Below are 18,010 nucleotides of genomic sequence, written 5' to 3' on the forward strand. Positions count from 1 at the left end.
GCTAGAGGGGTTAGTGGTTGGATGAGTCCCAAAATCTCCCCAGGGTGGGAGGAAAAGGGAGAGCTTGGAACCAAAAGGAGGGCTTGGGGGAAAGCTGTGGCGAGTCATGATAAGGGCTTATGTCCGGGAGGCAGGCTGTTCCCTGGGTCCCAGGGGTCTGTATCAGGTTGGCATTTCCTCCCCATATCTATCTCCTTCCTGCTCTTGGTCTGGCCCTTCTTGGAGCTGGAAGAGAGGAGGATCCAAGTCACACCCTGGAAGAAGCTCTGTACCTTCAGAGGTTGTTTTGCCTGACTGTGAGCTGGGGATGGGGCTAGGGAGGAGGGTCTGAGGGAGGAATGGGACTCAAGGACTTAGAACTAGTAGTTAGGCTTTGAGAGCAGAGGTGAAGAGTAGGTTGAGAGGAATAGACACTGAGTTTCTGGAAGGGATCCTGAGAGATACAGAGGTGGAGGGCTGAAGCCTGGGGGAATGATGCCAGGGGCTGGTATGGCATCCACTTAAGCTCCCTTGACCAACAGGTTCCTATGGCTTTCCTCATCTTGCTGTTCCTGCTGCCAAGTCCCTTAGACTCGCAGGCCAGCTGTGGTATCTCCAAAGTGACCAGCCAGCTGGAAGTCAACTGTGAAAACCAGAAGCTGACAGCACTTCCCACAGACCTGCCAGTAGACACAGGCATCCTCCACCTGAGCAAGAACTACTTGGTTACTTTCTCTACAGCATCCCTGGTGCGTTTCCCTCGCCTGACTCAGCTGTACCTGGATGAATGTGAGCTGACCAGCCTGCAGACTCCAGAGCCACTGCCACTGCTAGAGACCCTGGATTTATCCCACAATAAGTTGAAAAGTCTGCCCTCCCTAGGACGGGCACTACCTGCACTCACCACCCTGGATATCTCCTTCAACCAGTTGACCTCACTGGCTCCTGGTGCCCTGGAAGGCCTGAGCCAACTCCATGAGCTCTATCTGCAAAATAATAATCTGATGATGCTGCCCCCCAGGCTCCTGATGCCCACACCCAGGCTAAGGAAGCTCAATCTGGCGAGCAACAAGTTGGGTGAGCTGCCCCCTGGGCTCCTGGAAGGGCTGGATGAACTTGATACTCTCTACCTTCAAGGGAATCAGTTACGTACAATACCAAAGGGCTTCTTTGGGGACCTCCTCTTGCCTTTTGCTTTTCTCCATGGCAACACCTGGCATTGTGATTGTGAGATCCTCTACTTTCATCGCTGGCTCCAGGACAATTCCAACAATGTCTACTTATGGAAGGAGGGTGTAGATGTCAAGGCCATGACCCCTAATGTGGCCAGTGTACGATGCATCAATTTGGGAAATGTACCTGTCTACACCTACCCAGGGAAAGGCTGCCCTACCCATGGTGATGGGGATGACATAGACTATGATGACTATGATGATGTCCCTGAGCGTGATACAGTACATACTACAAGGACTGTGGTCAAGTTCTCTACTAACACTAAAGCCCATATGACCCACTGGGGCCTACTCTACTCAGAGTCTTCTGCTTCTCTAGACAGCCAAATGCCTTCTTTGCCTCCAACCCAAGAACCCACTAAAAATCAATCCACATCTCCACATAGACAGATCCCAGAGCTTACCACATTCCCGGAGACCATGGAACTCATCACATCCTCCTATGGTCTAAAGGTCAGTACTAAACCTACCATTGCCCTGACCACTCCCCCAACCACCCCAGAGCCCACCACCAACCCCCTAACCACCCCAGAGCCCTCCACCACCACCCCAACTGTCCCAGAACCCACCACTACCACCCCAATCACCCCAGAGCCCACCACCACCACCCCAATCACTCTAGAAACCACCACCACCACCCCAATCACTCTAGAGCCCACCAACAACTCAACCACTCCAGAGCCCACCACCACCACCCCAACCACCCCAGAGCCCACCACCACCACCCTAACAATCCCAGAGCCCACCACCACGTCAGAGCCCACCTCAATTAAAACCACTTTGGAACTATTTTTTACCACAGAACTCACTTTACTCCCTACTATCACAACAATCATCCCTGAGTTTAACAGCTTCCTAACGGTTTCAGAGGTGGTTCAAGGAAACTTTGATAGCTCAAAAAGTGACCCTTTCCTCAACTCCGACTTTTGCTGCCCCCTTTCTCTGGGCTTCTATATCTTGGGTCTCCTCTGGCTCCTCTTTGCCTCTGTGGTGCTCATCCTGCTGCTGAGCTGGATCTGGCACGTGAAACCACATGCTCTGGACTCCGGCTGGTCTGCTGCTGTGGCCACACGCACACAAACCACACATCTGGAGGTGCAGAGGGCAAAGCAAGTAACTGTGCCCCGAGCCTGGCTGCTCTTCCTTCAAGGGTCACTCCCCACTTTCCGTTCTAGCCTTTTTCTGTGGGTACGGCCTAATGGCCGTGTCAGGCCTCTGGTAGCAGGGCGGCGGCCTTCAACCCTGAGTCAGGGACGTGGTCAGGACCTGTTGGGCACAGTGGGCATTAGGTACTCTGGCCACAGCCTCTGAAGGTGAGTCCTTTGGAGACCTTGAGAAAAGTTTCAACATACTCTACTGGGATCTAGCTGGGGGTGGGAGAACCGCACAGTGTCACAGGGATGTCTTAATCACTTTTCCTCGGTCTGAAGCCTCCTCCCTCTTCACATCCAGGTACACAACCCCAGACCTCACAAATCAGGAGGGGTAGTGAGATGATAGAATTGGGAGGGTCACAGAGCCAAGCGCCCTAAGTTGCTGAGAGCATTGTCAGGCCACATGGTTACTGCTATCACTTTGGGGAAAGAAGAGAGAGAGAAAGCAAATGGAATAGTCTATGGTTTCCATGCAGTCATAGAGAAGAAAATCTGGAAAGTAATTGATCAAGATGGGAGCACTGTCTCTGGGTTGTCAGATCTTTTTCTGTTTAGCACCTTCTAGTTTTCTATCAGTGTATTCCATTTGTATAATAAAAATATTTCTAAAAGGAAAATGTAGCTTTCTTTTGGAACAGGAAAGAGTGGCTAGAACACCTGTTACAAGAATTCCAAGGTCTCAGCTGCCCCCACCCTGATCCCAAATGCCTAGCAAACTGCTAGTCATAGCTGAGGGTGGGAGGGTAAGGCACAGAGGTCACTGTCTCTACCTTAGTGGCTCCTGCAGGGTGGTTGAATGGCCACTGTAAGCATCAGCTCCTGAATAGAACAGTCCCTTGGATCTGGGTGGCAGTGCTGAAGCCTACCCACCTGCGGCCTGAAGCAGGGCAGAGGTGGGGGCCCTTCCTCACACCCAGAGTCTCTGGAACACAACTCTTTTCACTGGCCAGGTCAGCAGGACTTGGTGGAGGGTGTATCATCCTGGTGGGTTTGCCTAAGAATCCTAGGTCTTCAGCTTTCAAGCCAAGTAAACAAGACCCCTCCCTTCCCTGGATCCACTGACTTAGCTATTTGTCAACCTCACTGGCCAGGCTTTCTCCCACACCTCATCTCAGTTCAATCCAGGGCTTGGGACCCAAATAGCAGTGAAGGCTGCATCTCTGGTTCTATAGATCCCCGTACCTCCAGATGGTTCTGGATCTTCCTGAATCTTTCTCTGACCTTGAACTCTTCCAGGTAGAGGGCAAACCTTTGAGGTTAGCCATCAAGGATTTTTCTTCATTGACTCCACCCAACAGTCCAGCTTCTTCTCCCTTTGTTCTGACCTACTGTAGATGCCTCACAAATCACCTGTCCCAGCAGTGTTTCTCCTGAATCTCTGCCCTCTCCAGCCGGGTTCTGTTCCTGATCTTTTTCAACCTATCTGGCTACAATGTACAAGTCTCTCCTAAGCTAGGCAGGGTACAATCCATTGCTAGTCATTTCCAAATACCCATCATCTTCAAGCCAAATTTCAAACTCAAGGGCCAGGCTTCAAGAGTCACCAAGTAGCCATCACAGGTAGCCTAGGACACAGTATGCATGGAGGGGTGAGGAAAGCATGGCAGCAGCCAGGATGCTACACCTCTTTTTCTGTTGACAAGGCTCTGTCAAAGAGACAGCTCCCACCTGCTGCCTGCCTGTTCTCTGGCCTGGCATACAGCCCTCAGATTGCCCAGCATTCCTCCTGGTTTGACCTTCCCATACTTTATGCTCCAAGGGGTTTGTAGGCTCCTTGGGGGGAAGGCCTGGGAATCACACTTCTCAAGAAACAGATGAGGGAGTCACTTTCCCCAGTCAACCGTTTTTGTTTTTTTTTTCAAAAAAAGATTGCATGTGTATGTGCATATGCCACATGTGTAATGGTGCTCGTGGAGGCCAGAAGATGCTAGATTCCTTAGATCTGAAGTTACAAGTGGTTTTGAGTTGCCCAACATGGATGCTGGGATCAGAACTCAGGTCCTCTGGAACAGAGTAGCAAGTGCTCTTAACCCCTAAGCCATCTCCAGTGGCCCCACACATTTCTGACCAACATCCTTTTAGTCCTTGGGTTTGGCTTCAGCATGCACCCTCATGAGCCCTGACCCTCCCCAATAACCCCTGTGGCTCTGACCCACTGAAGGCCAACTTAGTTTCTTATGCACAAAGGTGTCACAGATCCCAGAGGCTTTTCCTGGGGATTGTGAGATCATTTGTGAGTCAGCTGTATTCTTGAGCAAGTGCTTTGCAAGCAACACACGGGACCCAGAGCTTTCTTTCTTTTTGGCTGTGTCAGCTGCTGTGGTACGACTGATTTACATAGTGTTTTCATAAAACCAGCAGGTACTTTTTCTTTAATAATTTTTGTTAAAAACTCCAGTTTCTGTTTTCCAGAGATACCAGGTTCTCTGTGCCATCTCCTCCCTCTACTGAGCCTCGCAACTACCCAGATTTGGAGGTGGTGTTATCAATCCAATTTATTAGTGAAGTCCTCAGTGAGGAGGAAGACTGCACCCTTCTATTGCAGATCCTTTTGAATATCTTGATAGCTTCTACTCTCTCCTGTTCCCTCAGCGCTGCCTTGGATTCTTCAAAGAGGGATCTTCTGCTGTCCTGTGTGCCTGAAACTAACCCTAAGAGAAGACTTAAAATCCTCAGGGAGTTTCCCAGCTCCCCCTAGGAATAGCCAGGAACAGAGTGATCCTAAGAATCAAGCCAAGAAGGGCAAGCTGGAGGGAGGAGGGGGTGGGGGAGAACAGATCAAAGTTCTTTACCACAAAGGAGGAGACCACACTGTAGAGGGGAAATAAATAGAGGAGCCCAGGGCAGCAGAGTCCAAGCCCCCTGGGCACAGCGACTATAGGCGCAATGGTGACTGGGAGCCCTGGCACACTGGTTCCAGGACCCCTGCCATATCAGCCACTGAGGAAGAGACGCTTGTAGGCTTTGTTCATCTGTTCCAAGAAGATGAAGGTGAGGACTGTGTGGGGGCCCAGGCGGGCATAGTATGGTGTGAAGCCTTTCCACAGGCTGAAGAAACCCTCATAGCGAACAACTTTCACGAGCACATCCTAGACAGATAGGGAGACAGGGTGCTGGGGCTAGGACCTGGCTTCCAGGACGCTGTCCCCTCTACCAGCTACTCACATATCCCTCCCAGGGCATCTAACACTCTGGCTCAGGCCCCTCCACCCTGCCTCCTCACCAGCCCATTCTTGTACTCCGGTTTCCCATCGATCATTCGCATATTCTGGATCCTGAAAGAGAGGACGTACAGGCATGAGAGACAGGAAAAGAGCCCTCCCACAGTTCTCTAGGCCCAGGCTGCACACTCACCGGGTCTTGACAATGTCTACTGGCATGGAAGCAGCAGTGGTGACCAGGCCACTGATCATGCTGGCACAGAAGTGGCACAGGATATTGTCAGAGAAGTAGCCTGGGAGATGAAGAAGGTGATGGTCAACTGTCAGGTAGCTCAGGCCAGGCAAGGGAGAAGGTGATGGTCAACTATCAGGTAGCTCAGGCCAGGCAGGGAACTCAGCTCTGGGTCTCACCTGAGTCCAGCAAGAATTGCTTGGATTGGGAATAGGAGGCAAGCTGGGCAGCATTGACGACAACAGCCCGAGCCATGGTAGGGATGCAGCCCTGGAGGTGGGGAAGTAGAAGAGTCAAAAATGCAAGACCTGAACCTACATCCCCCAAGACTCCAACCCCTTTACTCACCCGCCACAATGTGGGAACTCCTTCTTCCCTGGCAATTCGAATTAGGGCATTAAAAACATTTCTGTAGCCTCGGCGCTGGTCAGCTGGAAGCCTGGTGGAAGGGCAGGGAAAGGCCAAGGTCAGGACAGCCCACAATAACAAAGAAAAGAAGGCCTGAACAGGTAAATGTTTTGCTCTACATGTGGGATAAACATTTTTTTAAAGTTAATCCTTTCTAGATTCCAGGAATAGAGCCGGAGTTAGGCTCAGACCCAGAACTCACCGGCCATCAGCTGTCATCCTGATAAGAGCCACCTCAGCTGGTGTGCCCACAAATGCACCAGTTGCACCTGCAGTCATACCAATAAGGGCCTTCAGCAGAAAGCCTGGGGGTGTACCATCAGCCCCAGTCAGACGCTCAAACAGCACAGTATAGATGCCAAGGCGAGTTGTGGTGTAGGTGGCCTGGCGCAGCAGGCCAGCTGACAGCCTGCAGAGCAGAAAGGCTAGCATATTAGGACAAAGTCTGGACCTGCCAACCCACAACCTCTCTCCCAAGCTGAGGTCCCAGTACCCAGTGTAAATGCCCTTCAGCCCTTCTGCCTTCAGGATACTAGTGAGGGCATGGAAGCTGGTTTTGTACTCTCGCGTCTTCGCTCCTTCACCACTCAACTGCATCCGGTTTTTCACCAAGTCCAGGGGTTGTACAAAAACGGTAGCTCCCATCCTTGGGGGGGGGGGGGGGGAAGGAATCAGGTTCAGTTGTTCCAGATCTAAAGCATACTGCAACCTGGCAGCCAGTTACAAAAAGTCAGGGCCTGCCATGCAGCTAGAGATTCAGGAGGCTTGTGGGTTGTGGTATGTGTGCACCTGAAAAGTACAGTTGTTCAATAGGGGCCATGCAATCAAAGTGTTTCAGGCAGTTTCACGGGGTTCAAGCAGAGAGCTAGGACCACATGCAGTCTGACCAAGGTGGGGAGGAGGAGGCATCCACGACCTGGGATTCCAACCAGTCCTCTAATGACCTGAAACCCCCAACCAAACAGGCAGTCAAAGCAGTGGGCTGAAAAACTCAGAGGAGGCGAGGGTTTGTGCCATAACCCCTGCATGCCCTGCAATGGGCGAAAAGATACTGGCAGCTCATCAAAGGGCCTCGCAATGTTCTGGGAAATACGCTGATCCTGCGCTGGCTGAGTTTACTGCAACACACCCGGATATGCACTGGGCCCAGTAGCTTGCGCCCGTCCCTTCCTCCTCCTTTTCCATCCCTGGGGCCTGAGCTTACCCAGCCAGGCCCCCAAACAGGAACTTGACCGACTTGGGGGAGGTACGGGGCTTCCCGGACATCCCGCCGGCCACGGGACTCGCTGTCGCCGCCATCGCCCCTCCGTGGCCCTCCGCGCTGGGCCCCGTGTACGCACAGCCCCGCTCGCGCCCAAGGTGACACCGAGCGCGCAACAGGGCGAGGGCGCGCGCGCACCCCTCCGGCTGGCAGGTCCAGTTCCAGCTGAAGCTCGCGCGGGCGCTGGCGCAGGCTCAGGCGCAAGGGCGGCCGGGAGTAGGCGGGGCTACAGAAGGAGCTTTAAGGGTACGTGGGAAGGGGCGTGCCTTAGGAAGACAGTGCAGGGGTTTTTTTTTTTGTTGTTTTAACCGAATTGTATTAGCGGGAAAATAGAATTTGTTGGACGATCTCGCGAGAGCGAATTAGTCACCCGAAGTAGCGCTAAGCGGCTTCTCGCGATAAAAACAAATTGCCGCTGCGGGAAGGGGCGGTGGCGGTGAGCATCTCGCGATACTTGGAGGTACGACGGCGGCGGCCGGGCGAATGAGAGGTTTGTAAACAGGGCACCTCCAAGATCTCGGGCACAAAGGGGCAAATCACATCGCCTCCAGGCATCGGTGCTCCTTTCATCTCTGCACACTCCCTCCATCTCTAACATTTCTTTCAACCGGCCTTTTAGAACCGGAAGTCCTTCGTCTTGAGCGTCCAATACTGGAAGCGGCCTTTCCTTACCGGAAACCCTTTTCCAGGGGGCTACGAAGACGGCCCATCTGGCCGGAAGTCCCACCTCTTTGAGATTCCCCCCCCCCGCAGAAGTTTTTCTGCTAACCTGTTTGCCTGGGTTCACTTTCTGCGTTTTATCTCTGCACCAGAAAAGGACACGGTGTCTCCTTCCCAGCTCCACTAAACGGGTTTGACACCTCACTCCCCGACTCAGAGTTCCGTCTCTGACGCCCCCATGTAGCTGTGAAGTGGGGCCTAGGGGTGGTTGGACCCCTGGGATCCTTCTGAAGGAGGCAGAGAGGGCGCAGAACTCCACTTCTGCTCCCGCTGTCAGGACGCGACCGCCTCAGTCTTGCCCCTCCCGCTGCCATGTACCCTGCGGTCTTCCCGCTTCCTGTGGTTGTGGCTACGGTGCTGTGGGGAGCTGCTCCCATCCGAGGGCTCATTCGAGCGGTGAGTCTGAGGGTCTAATGGGGGAAGAGCGCTGAGGAGGGGTTGCAGGCTTTAGAGGAAAATGGACTTTTCTGTCTGCAGACCTCGGAGTACAATGGCAGCATGGACTTTGCAGATCTCCCAGCTCTGTTTGGGGCTGCCCTGAACGAGGAGGGACTCCAGGTGATTCCCCATTTCTCTCTTTCCCCATAGCCCCATTGGGTCGGGGTTGAGTAGCTGTGCCCTGGATGAAACTGGAGGTAGGAAATAAGCAAGTGAGTGCATTGGACTGGGGGTAGTGGGGAGAGTGCTTTATCTTGCATGTGTTAAACCTTGGGTTCAGTCTCCAGCACCGCAAAAAATACCCCATCCCCCTAAAAACAACTCAAGTGCATAAACAACTCTAATGTGGAGTGCAGAATTGGAAATGAAAGACAGTAACTGAGTGGACAAACGTGTCTAATGTGGAATCTAGAAATATGAGACTGTCCACCCCTGGAACTCCAAGTTTATGGGGGAGATTGAAAGTAGATTAAGTCTTTCTTTGATCCTTTACTATAAAAAGGGGTGATAATTACATTAGGGTTATTGTGTGAACTCATGAGCGAGATAAGCAATTGTGTTGCTTCTTTAGAGTTCTTGCCACACAGCAAGGATATAGATAGGCCACAGATAGCCAGTGTTTTTATGAGGTGGGTGATTGAAGGTACTGTGTACTTGAGATGTGAAAGAACAGGAGAGGTGGTGACAGGCTGAGTCACCTGACTTGTCAGCAGAAACTGAAAAGCTGAAGGACTGAGTGAGCCCAGAATGAGTACAAGTTCATTCACCTAACAGAGAAATGGAGTCTGGTGAAGGATGCTTGCTAGAATTGCATCTTCAAGAAGCTTAGAGAAGATGTATGTTGACTTAGGTGGGATGCTCAGACCTAATGAGAAATGAGGAAAACTCAATTGTTCGCTTTTGTCCCCCAGGGATTCCTTGTGGAGGCTCACCCAGAAAATGCCTGCAGCCCCATTACCCCACCACCCCCAGCCCCGGTCAACGGGTCAGTCTTTATTGCACTGCTTCGAAGATTCGACTGCAACTTTGACCTCAAGGTTGCCAAATGTGGAATGGGAGCTGGGAAGCTGAAGGTAAATAATGGCAGTAGGACTGAAGAAAGGTGAGGTGCCTAATGACTCTCACCCCTGCTGTCTCCCCAGGTCCTAAATGCTCAGAAGGCTGGGTATGGTGCAGCTGTGGTACACAACGTGAATTCCAATGAGCTTCTGAACATGGTGTGGAATAGTGGTAAGTTTGGAGGATCTCACTACTAGGTTTTAAATAGGTTAGTGGGAGGGCTGGAGGCATAAGGAAAAGAACCGGTTCTTCGGGTGGGGTGGAGAAAAGTGCCAAATGCCAGGGTTTGAAAAGAATTTGAAGAGTGGAAGGTTAAATTCCTGGTCTAACATCCTGATGATCCTGCAGAGGAAATCCAGCAGCAGATCTGGATCCCATCTGTGTTTATTGGAGAGAGGAGTGCCGAGTGCCTCCGTGCCCTCTTTGTCTATCAGAAGGGGTAAGCCTTGTACTTCCTTCCTGCTCTTCATCTTTTCCATGCTAGCCTGGAGCCCAGGCCTCACTGTCCTAACCACTGTCTGATTCTTCCTTACCCCTCTCCACTTTTCCTCCCACTCCCTTTCCCACCCATGAGCCTTGTTCCAAGCTAGTTACCTGTCTTACCTCACTCTAGATGGTCTGTTTCCTCAGGGCTCGGGTGCTTCTGGTTCCAGACAATAGTTTCCCCTTGGGCTATTACCTCATTCCTTTCACTGGGATTGTAGGACTACTGGTTTTGGCCATGGGAGCAGTATTGGTAAGTAACCCTGGGAACCTGTTGGGAAGATCATCTAAGGCCAGACTGGATCTGGAGACAGGAGGTTATGGGTGGTTTGTGTTAGTTTTCCAATTTTGTTTCTAATCCTGGCCTACTCTCACTCCTAGATAGTTCGGTGTATCCAACACCGAAAACGGCTCCAGCGGAATCGACTTACCAAAGAGCAACTGAAACAGATTCCTACCCATGACTACCAGAAGGGTAAAGGCACAAAGAGCACCTTCCTCACAAGCTGGCCTCCTGAGGGAGTTTTGAACCCAGCAAATAAAGGGTACAAAGAGCAGTGAGGTGGGATTAGATGCCACAAATAAAGGGTACAAAGAACAGTGAGGTGGCATTAGATGCCGCCTTTACTTCTCTTTTACCACATACACATATAGGACCCAAAGGAGGCAGGGTTGAGCAGGAGTGGGAAGCAAAATGAACAAGAGAAGTCAGTGACCCTGTGTATAAGGCTGGGAGAGAGAGCAGATGGGAGTTAGGATTCAAAGAAACAGGTGAGGGGTTGGGTTGTCTGGCCCTGGAGATTCCAGTGCCATATAAGGCTATGGCAGCTGCTTTACCCCTCCCACTTCCGCTGTTCTCACCCCCCCCCCCAACCCTACTTCCCTTCTGACTCTGCTTCTCTTTGCTTGTTCCTCTAACCCCCAAGTTTTCTATGTCCTTTCCTGACTACCCTGCCTGCCCTTAGTTCTTGTGCTGGCTTGGTAGAACCTGGGAAAATAATTTTTCAAGTTTTAGTTCTAGTCTCCCAAAGTGAGTTCTCTTGGGCCTGGTTTAGAATGGGGCAGTAAAGGAAGAGATTCCTTTCCTTTTCACAGGTGATGAGTATGATGTCTGTGCCATCTGCCTGGATGAATATGAAGATGGAGACAAGCTTCGGGTACTCCCTTGTGCTCACGGTGAGACCACTGTCTACCCATGCTATATTCCTGCCCCATCAGCAAGTACCAGATGTCTCATACAGTCCTCCACAGCATATCACAGCCGATGTGTGGACCCCTGGCTCACTCAGACCCGGAAGACCTGCCCCATCTGTAAACAGCCTGTTCATCGGGGTCCTGGGGATGAGGAGGAGGAAGAAACTCAGGGACAAGAGGAAGGTGATGAGGAAGGGGAACCAAGGGACCAACCTGCTTCAGAATGGACCCCACTCCTAGGCTCTAGCCCCAATCTTCCAACCTCCTTTGGCTCCCTAGCCCCAGCACCCCTAATTTTTCCTGGGCCCTCAACAGATCCCTCACCCTCTCCTTCCTCTGCCATCTTAGCCTGATAATCTTCTACCACACCTGGAGCCTCTGGCAACCTATTTGCACAACAAGGGATATTTCACTCCAGATTCTCACCCAACCTCATCTTTTTGAGGGGGCTGGTGGGGGGGCATGGGGACACAATCTCTACTTCTTGGGTTAATAAACTTGTTTTTGTGGACTAAGAAAGGGTAAGGTCATTTTCACAGTTTGTAAAAGAACCACCCCTCTTGTCAAAGAGTAGGGGGAGCTTTGGAATAAACTAACCTAGAGTCATGGGGACAGCCCCAGCTGCATCTATGACTCAGGGAGAGGGAGCCCCACCTACACATGAAGATGACTCAACTGGCCCTGCCTTACCCACAGGCTTGGACCCATTCTCTGGTCTGGATGGCTGTGTTCCAGTACCAATTCAGCTAGGCCTGGAAATACCACTAGAGAGGGGGCCAGGCCAGGTGCAGGGTACCGACTTCAGTCCTGGGGGTTGAGGAAAGCCTAAGAATGGAAAAGAGTACAAAGGGTCGAGGTGGGACACAGGCAAGTGCAAATATCTCAAGTTCAAGTCAAGGGTGTAAATGAATCAGTGCTAGTCCCCCATCTAATGCCCAAGCTCAAACCACACAGGACCTTGTTAGAATCTTTTTTATTCAGAAAAAAAAAAAAAAAACCCAAAAAACAAAAAATGTTTTCCAAACACACACAGGAGGGGGTATGGGTAGGGGGAGGTACCTGTCCATCCAGCCCCAGCCCCCAGCCCATGTGGTTTTGGCAGCAATAAGGGAAGTTGGGGTAATGGCCCAAAACATAAAAATGGTGTGTGTGTGGGAAGGAGGGTGCAAAAGCTGAAGGGAGTGGTGGGGGAGGGACAGACGAGGTCAGTACTGGGAACGCCGCAGGTGGGAGGCCATTTCATAACATTTCTTGTTGATCAAACCACCATGGACACCTTCTTTGCCCATCAGCAGAACTAGCGCTGGAGGAAAGAGAAAGAAGGCTAGGACCCAGGTGTCACAATTACACCCTGGCCAGCTGTTCAGCAACTGCCCAGCACTGGGGGCTGTAACCTAAGCCCTTCCCTTCTAACCCTCCCCCCAACACACAGGCAGGCTGTCAGTCACCCTAAAACAATAGAGCTTTTCAGGGGATGGGGATAGAATCAAGCCTAAAGACTACTAGAGAGGAAGAGGCAAAACTTAAGAGGTCCAAGGCTCATAAGCTGTAGTCTATGTTGACTAGGAGCTGCTGTGGATGAGCTCTGCTGTCTCTTAATTTTCTTATACAACTCAACAGATTGGAGCCAAAATGCTGACTTTAGGATTTCAACAACGTACTCCAAGAATACTAATCTGAAAAAGCTCCGTCAAGGCAGGAAGGGACTTAAGAGGTAATGCAATTCACCAATTCAGTTTCTTTACAAAGTGAGGAGCTGAGACAGAACCTAAGGGACTATCCAAAGTTTCCAACATCCAGCAGATTGAAAATACTGTGTTGCACTCTTCACACGGAGGAAGGAACCACAGAAAATCCCCCAATGATTAATGAAATGGTATATAGGGGATCTCCAAGCTAGAGGAATGGTCAGACTCAGATCAGAAACTCACTCTTGGCCGTCATGGTGACAGTGACATTGAAGGTGGGCGCTCCTCCGGTGCTCTTGGTACGAAGATCCATAGTAAATTCCCCTTCTTGCAGCAGTGAGTCCCGGATCACAGAACATTTCTGGCCCCCAAGTGTCAGCCCGTTCACGAAAAAACTTGACCGGTCTTTGCCAACCAGGACACCAACCTCAGCTGGCTATAAGAATCAATCACCCATGAAGTTAGTGCACCAGGATTCCCTGTTCTCTGAGTACCCACCTGCCTTCTGTTTCCTGGAGCTGGGGTTGAGGGTGCTTCATACACATCAACGAAATCTGAAAACTCAGTACTGTGTGTGGGAAGTTGGCACAGAAAAAGACCTTGATCCTCAAGCCTAGTAAATGGGACCAAGGAGGAAGGGATAACGTCCCTCTGGAGACAATGCTGGGGGCCAAATGTTAACGAGGGGAGCCTCTGGATGCTCAGAACTCTCCTTCAGGAAAAGCAGAAGCGGAGAGGGGAAGGGAGGGGGGCAGGGAGGGAGGAGAAGCAACTTTGCCCTTATTTGGTCAAAGGTTCTGCAGGCGTAGTTAGGAGCCCGGACGCCTGGGTTTCCCGGTAACCTAGAGTTTAGATTCAGGTACCTAGGTCCCAGGATGAGGAAGCAGACCCCTAGGGCCTTTCTAGTGAAGTTGTTAAAGTTCTGGAAGGGTGGGGGACTCGAGTGTCTCAGGTCTAAACACTCCAGGGACCCTTTCTCCCCTTAGACCCCAAACCCCAGTTTCCGGCACCCTCCCGCCCGGAAATCCCCTTCCCCCCTTTCGAACTTCCGCTCCCCCTCCTCACTTCCGGGCAGTGTGGCTAGGGAAGGTGGTGTTGGGGACAGCGGCGGCCTTATTCCTTCACTTTTACTGTCTCAGAACTTCTCACAAAGTTCCCCTACTCCAGGCCCCGCCGGATGGCGGGAAGGGCGGGCGAGGGGACTTCCGGGATTGGCTTTACAGGAATGTCGGGGCTAACGTACCGAGTTGGGGGTGTGTGACGGCCTCGCCCTCTCTAACGGAGCTGGGAGGGGCCGGGGGCCCACGGAGGTCGGGCCGAGGACCAAGGCCACGCGCCGGGCGCTCCCACCCGCGCATGGAGAGACAATAGTGGAGGGAACGCGAACCGAGGCCCCCCCAGGCCCTAATCAATCAAAATCCCCGGTTAAAATCGCAGCGCGTGCCCGCCCCGCCCTGGAGGAGGCGGAAGTGGGCCGCCGCACCGGGCGGCGCGCCCCTCCCCGCCCTGTGCCCCGGATGTAACGCCCCGTCGCAGAAAGCGGGGCGGCGGGCGGGATGGGCGCCGCCGCGAGGGGCCACCGAGGGCCGAGTCACATGCAGTTCCCACTCGTGTCGCCTCCAGGGCAAGGACCGGGTCATGGCCTCCCGCTGGCCTTCTAGACCCCGCCCGCCCCCACCCAGATCCCTCCCTGAGAGTCCAAGCCCGGCCGGCGCCGCGGACCGCCCGAGCCTCAAAGTACCGTAATGCTAACGAAGGTTTTCCCGGGGACAGCGGCCCAGACGGAGGGCGAGTCCTTGTAGCCTACGATGGCCGCGTCCTGACAGGTCCCGTCCGCCATGAGGCTGTCGATGTAGGCGTTCCACCCGGCCATGGCGCTGCTACTAGGGCTGCTCTCGGGGCTGCTGCTGGGGCCGCGGGCTGGGCTCGGGCTGGCGGGCGGGGGGAGGTAGAGAGCTCGGGCACGCGCTGCCGTCCGGAACGCCGCTCTGCTAGCTGTGCAGCAGCCTTCGCACAGCCACTTCCTGCTCCTCCTCCCCCCCCCTAGATTTTTATTTGCAAAGGGCGGCGGGGCGGGGCCTGCTCCCCATTCCCTCCCTCCCCCTCTTGCCTGCCCAGAGAGCGAACTTTTGCAAATGCAATTTTAAAAATCCCTCCCCCCCCTACTGCAAAATGTGCAGAGTTCGAAGGAAAGCAATGCAAAAGACTGGACTGGTGGTGGCAGGGGATGATGCTAAGGGGGAGATGCTCGCTCCAGTTCGCACTGAATACAAACCAGACTTTGCCATAAAGGGAGTGAGCTGGAGGGAGGAGGGAAACAAAAAGGGAAATTAGCAAGATACAGATTAAGCAAACTAAAGTGGGTTCGGTTCGGGGATCCCGGGGTTAAACCGGAGAACACCCCCCCCCACCTCCGCCGGAGGGAAGGAACGGCGGGCGGCGGCGCGTGCGCCCGCGCCTGCGCCGGGGCAGAGAGACAGCGCGTGGGGCGGTTGTGGCTAGCGGCTGGGTGCGCGAGCGCGCGCCTGGCAGGACCGATGTGGACCTTCCTAAGCAGGAAGGCGGACCGGGACCGTGTCCCCGTCAGGCAGAAGGGGCAGGCGCGCTGGAGTGTGCGCTACCGCCTCTACTTTTAATTTTATTTAAACAAGGGCGCAAAAGAAAATTTGATATATTTGGTCACTTTCAGGGCTAAAGGTACTCAACCCGGCCACCTGTCCCAAGCGTCTGCCGGGACGCATATATTGGGCTCATTCGAGCGCATTCCAGTGGATTCCAGCTGGATCACTCTGCTCTAGCCCAGGGCTTCGCCCCACGGCCTGGCCCCTTGCGACCTCGGGCCAGCAGCTAGGGTCACTATCCGTGCCCCAGGGCCCTCTCTACAGAGGTCACTGAACAGGGACGCCACCTGGGTGACAGGGAGGGACTAATTTTTCAAAGCGGAAGAGTTCTGAAGTTCCAAAGCTGGCAACTTTTCCAAGAGGGGGAAAGTCCCTTCTTTGGGCCCATTGGGGTTTTCCTCTTTTTCCAGTAAAACTTAGGCTAAATACTTGTGTGCGGTCAGTTTACCCGCGCCCTGTGTGGCAGGCCGGGTTGGGTTGCTACGGTGAACTAATCACTTTGGACCCCTCCTCGCCACCCAGGGGCTTGGCCCCTTCCGGCCCTCGGGGGAGGGGCGCCGGGGTCACCCACACCTCTTCTAGGCAGACTTCCCTGACGTCCACCACGAAACCCTGTCTCCCCACGCCCCCCGAGCCGGGGTTCCTCGACAGCCGCGTGGCTGAGCCGCGGGCGGGGCCGCACTGAGGCACGTGGAGGCGCTCTGCGCCCGCCATCTCCTGACCCCTGGCCTGCGCGCTCCCCACCCCGGGGTGTACAAGGCCTGCTGGGAGCGGCTGGAAATAGGGTGGGGGAGGGCGAGAGGGGAGACCGCTGGGCAGGTGGGACCCAAGGGTGGAGGCCGGGAGGTGACCCCGCGGGAGGGCAGGCGGGGAGGAGCACTAGGGAGCGGGCCGCTGAGTGAGTCACCAGGCGCTGGCTGCTCCGGCGCCAGCGGGAGGGGCCGGGCGGCGGGGATGAGCCCAGGTCCCTGAGACACCCGCCTGTTCGTCTGCCGGGCCTCCACAGACGCGAGGCAGACCCCACAACTCGCCCGAATCCCTCCAAGGCAGACAGTGTTACCGAGTGCAGAGACACACGTCCTGCGGTGCTGCAGACGCACGGCCAGCGCGGCCACAGGCATCCAGGCACAAAGGGCCATCCCCTCCTCCCGTCCATTCATTTTTTTCCACACTCCTGATTCAACACCATTTTTAGACTGGCATGGGCTGTGCGCTGAAGCGCCAGCAGTCAGTGGGGAAAGGGGATCCTGACCACTAGACTTCATGCTGGGCCGTAACTGCTGCCCCAGTGCTATCTGGTCGAGCGCCGCTCCAGCTCTCGGGGCCGGTCTATATTCGTCTCCTGGCCTCCCCTCTTATCACCCTTCGCTGGCCAAGAGAGGGTAGGTTGGGGTGGTGCCGAAAATGGCCGTTATGAGGACCCTGAGAGGTGAGAGCGGCTGGCCTACACTTGGGAGGAGGGGTGTCCGCTGTAGACCACAGAGCTTGCTCAGCATCCCTGATCCCTTCCCCCAACTGCACAGTGGCCAGCTCATGAGAGCAGAGCATGTGTGGATGTCAGTCCTGCAGCCCCTCTTCCAGGCCCCCTCCTCAGCCCGGAGGGCTCAGATTACCCCTGGCCTTTCCTAAAGGGCATAGTTCGTCTTTAACCTTTGCAAAAAAGGAATGTAATCCTGAGGTGGGGAGAGAGACCCTCTCCAGTCCAGAGCTCCTCTTTCTGCTCCTTCCAAAGAGTGGAATTCAAAATAGGGACAGAAAGGGTCGGGGAGTCTGTAACCTTTGAGAAGGGGCACATGCCCCAGGCCAAAAGCTTCTGCTTTAGGCAGTAATGGGCCCTTGGCTGCCAGCCTACTGTGGAGGGGAGGAGGATGGAGTGAGAGAGGCGTGGCTGGCTCAGGCTACAGAGTGGCTTGGGGATAAATGCCCAGCCTGAGAGGGGGTGAGCTGACACTGTCCCAGCTGCCACCTAGACGCGAAGCTCCATTTAAAGCCCCAGGGAAGACATCACAGGTCTGGTAAAACTTTCAGCTATGGAGTGTACAGATGTGGGTGGTTTTGGCTTGGAAAAGTGGGGGAAATTTTGGCTTTTTTTTCTTCCTGGGAGGGTACATAAAAGAGAGTGGTGGGACTGGAGAAAGCAGGATTGAAGCAAATACTGACAGAGAAGGACTGGGAGGAAATGGGGAGAGGGTGAAGAGCAGTGTGAGCTAGGCCGAGAAAGTGGGGCCCATGAGGATTTGGGAACAGGATGATGAGAGCAGAGACAGGATTTGAGGACTAGGAAGCTATAGCTAACAGAGTACTTGATCAGAAAGGTAGAAGGCACATAGTGCAGTGAAGTGTGTGTGTGTGTGTGTGTGTGTGTGTGTGTGTGTGTGTG

The 18,010-nt window shown here is 53.7% G+C and overlaps 5 protein-coding genes across 9 annotated transcripts in view; 3 read left to right on the forward strand and 2 right to left on the reverse strand.

Moving 5' to 3' along the window:
- Nucleotides 1-527: 527 nt before the first annotated feature.
- Nucleotides 528-3,125, forward strand: Gp1ba (glycoprotein Ib platelet subunit alpha). The gene has a single exon (XM_008855918.2). It carries the CDS (start codon nt 528-530, stop codon nt 2,520-2,522), a length of 1,995 nt encoding a protein of 664 aa, XP_008854140.1. The 3' UTR covers nt 2,523-3,125.
- A 1,583-nt stretch (nt 3,126-4,708) lies between these two features.
- Nucleotides 4,709-7,643, reverse strand: Slc25a11 (solute carrier family 25 member 11). Its single transcript, XM_008855919.3, has 8 exons — nt 7,371-7,643; nt 6,660-6,812; nt 6,369-6,575; nt 6,107-6,197; nt 5,938-6,028; nt 5,720-5,819; nt 5,589-5,640; nt 4,709-5,454 (listed from the first exon to the last, which is right to left on the reverse strand). Exons 1-8 carry the CDS (start codon nt 7,463-7,465, stop codon nt 5,299-5,301), a joined length of 945 nt encoding a protein of 314 aa, XP_008854141.1. The 5' UTR covers nt 7,466-7,643; the 3' UTR covers nt 4,709-5,298.
- A 127-nt stretch (nt 7,644-7,770) lies between these two features.
- Nucleotides 7,771-11,846, forward strand: Rnf167 (ring finger protein 167). 3 transcript variants are annotated; one of them, XM_008855921.3, is made up of 10 exons: nt 7,774-7,917; nt 8,047-8,543; nt 8,625-8,705; nt 9,497-9,622; nt 9,728-9,815; nt 9,993-10,083; nt 10,275-10,380; nt 10,509-10,602; nt 11,223-11,303; nt 11,379-11,846. In XM_008855921.3, exons 2-10 carry the CDS (start codon nt 8,460-8,462, stop codon nt 11,672-11,674), a joined length of 1,047 nt encoding a protein of 348 aa, XP_008854143.1. In that variant the 5' UTR covers nt 7,774-7,917; nt 8,047-8,459; the 3' UTR covers nt 11,675-11,846. The 3 variants fall into 3 exon arrangements, with proteins under 3 accessions (XP_029413469.1, XP_008854143.1, XP_029413470.1); XM_029557609.1 differs by having other exon boundaries at nt 7,771-7,917; nt 11,223-11,846; XM_029557610.1 differs by lacking the exons at nt 7,774-7,917; nt 8,047-8,543 and having other exon boundaries at nt 8,645-8,782; nt 11,223-11,846.
- Nucleotides 11,847-12,283: 437 nt separating this feature from the next.
- On the reverse strand, nt 12,284-15,045 carry Pfn1 (profilin 1). Its single transcript, XM_008855924.2, has 3 exons — nt 14,751-15,045; nt 13,253-13,445; nt 12,284-12,624 (listed from the first exon to the last, which is right to left on the reverse strand). The coding sequence occupies exons 1-3, from the start codon at nt 14,880-14,882 to the stop codon at nt 12,527-12,529; spliced, it is 423 nt and encodes a 140-aa protein (XP_008854146.1). The 5' UTR covers nt 14,883-15,045; the 3' UTR covers nt 12,284-12,526.
- A 1,828-nt stretch (nt 15,046-16,873) lies between these two features.
- Nucleotides 16,874-18,010, forward strand: part of Eno3 (enolase 3) — a 5,996-nt gene continuing 4,859 nt past the window's right edge. Inside the window, exon 1 of one of the 3 annotated variants that reach the window (XM_017795020.2) lies at nt 16,874-17,012. Coding sequence is in view for 1 of the 3 variants with exons in the window: in XM_017795018.2 (XP_017650507.1) it covers nt 17,035-17,059 (25 nt within the window). In the remaining 2 variants the exon portion in view is untranslated. The other 2 variants (XM_017795018.2, XM_008855923.3) reach the window with 2 other exon arrangements.

This window comes from Nannospalax galili, unplaced genomic scaffold, assembly GCF_000622305.1.
Source record: "Nannospalax galili isolate Female #2095 unplaced genomic scaffold, S.galili_v1.0 scaffold146, whole genome shotgun sequence".
Classification (NCBI taxonomy): Eukaryota; Metazoa; Chordata; class Mammalia; order Rodentia; family Spalacidae; genus Nannospalax; species Nannospalax galili.

Bases quoted from the DNA above. Each gene is read 5' to 3' on its own strand.
- Gp1ba (XM_008855918.2), top strand. From the start codon at position 528: ATGGCTTTCCTCATCTTGCTGTTCCTGCTGCCAAGTCCCTTAGACTCG.
- Slc25a11 (XM_008855919.3), bottom strand. From the start codon at position 7,465: ATGGCGGCGACAGCGAGTCCCGTGGCCGGCGGGATGTCCGGGAAGCCC. The intron at 6,813-7,370 runs GTAAGCTCAGGC...CCCCCCCCCAAG, and splicing joins CTGTTTGGGGGCCTGGCTGG to GATGGGAGCTACCGTTTTTG. The intron at 6,198-6,368 runs GTGAGTTCTGGG...CCCTTCCACCAG, and splicing joins AGGATGACAGCTGATGGCCG to GCTTCCAGCTGACCAGCGCC.
- Rnf167 (XM_029557609.1), top strand. From the start codon at position 8,460: ATGTACCCTGCGGTCTTCCCGCTTCCTGTGGTTGTGGCTACGGTGCTG. The intron at 9,816-9,992 runs GTAAGTTTGGAG...ATGATCCTGCAG, and splicing joins GAACATGGTGTGGAATAGTG to AGGAAATCCAGCAGCAGATC. The intron at 10,084-10,274 runs GTAAGCCTTGTA...CTGTTTCCTCAG, and splicing joins CTCTTTGTCTATCAGAAGGG to GGCTCGGGTGCTTCTGGTTC.
- Pfn1 (XM_008855924.2), bottom strand. From the start codon at position 14,882: ATGGCCGGGTGGAACGCCTACATCGACAGCCTCATGGCGGACGGGACC. The intron at 13,446-14,750 runs GTACTTTGAGGC...TGATTCTTATAG, and splicing joins AAACCTTCGTTAGCATTACG to CCAGCTGAGGTTGGTGTCCT. The intron at 12,625-13,252 runs GTGAGTTTCTGA...TCTTTCCTCCAG, and splicing joins TGTCACCATGACGGCCAAGA to CGCTAGTTCTGCTGATGGGC.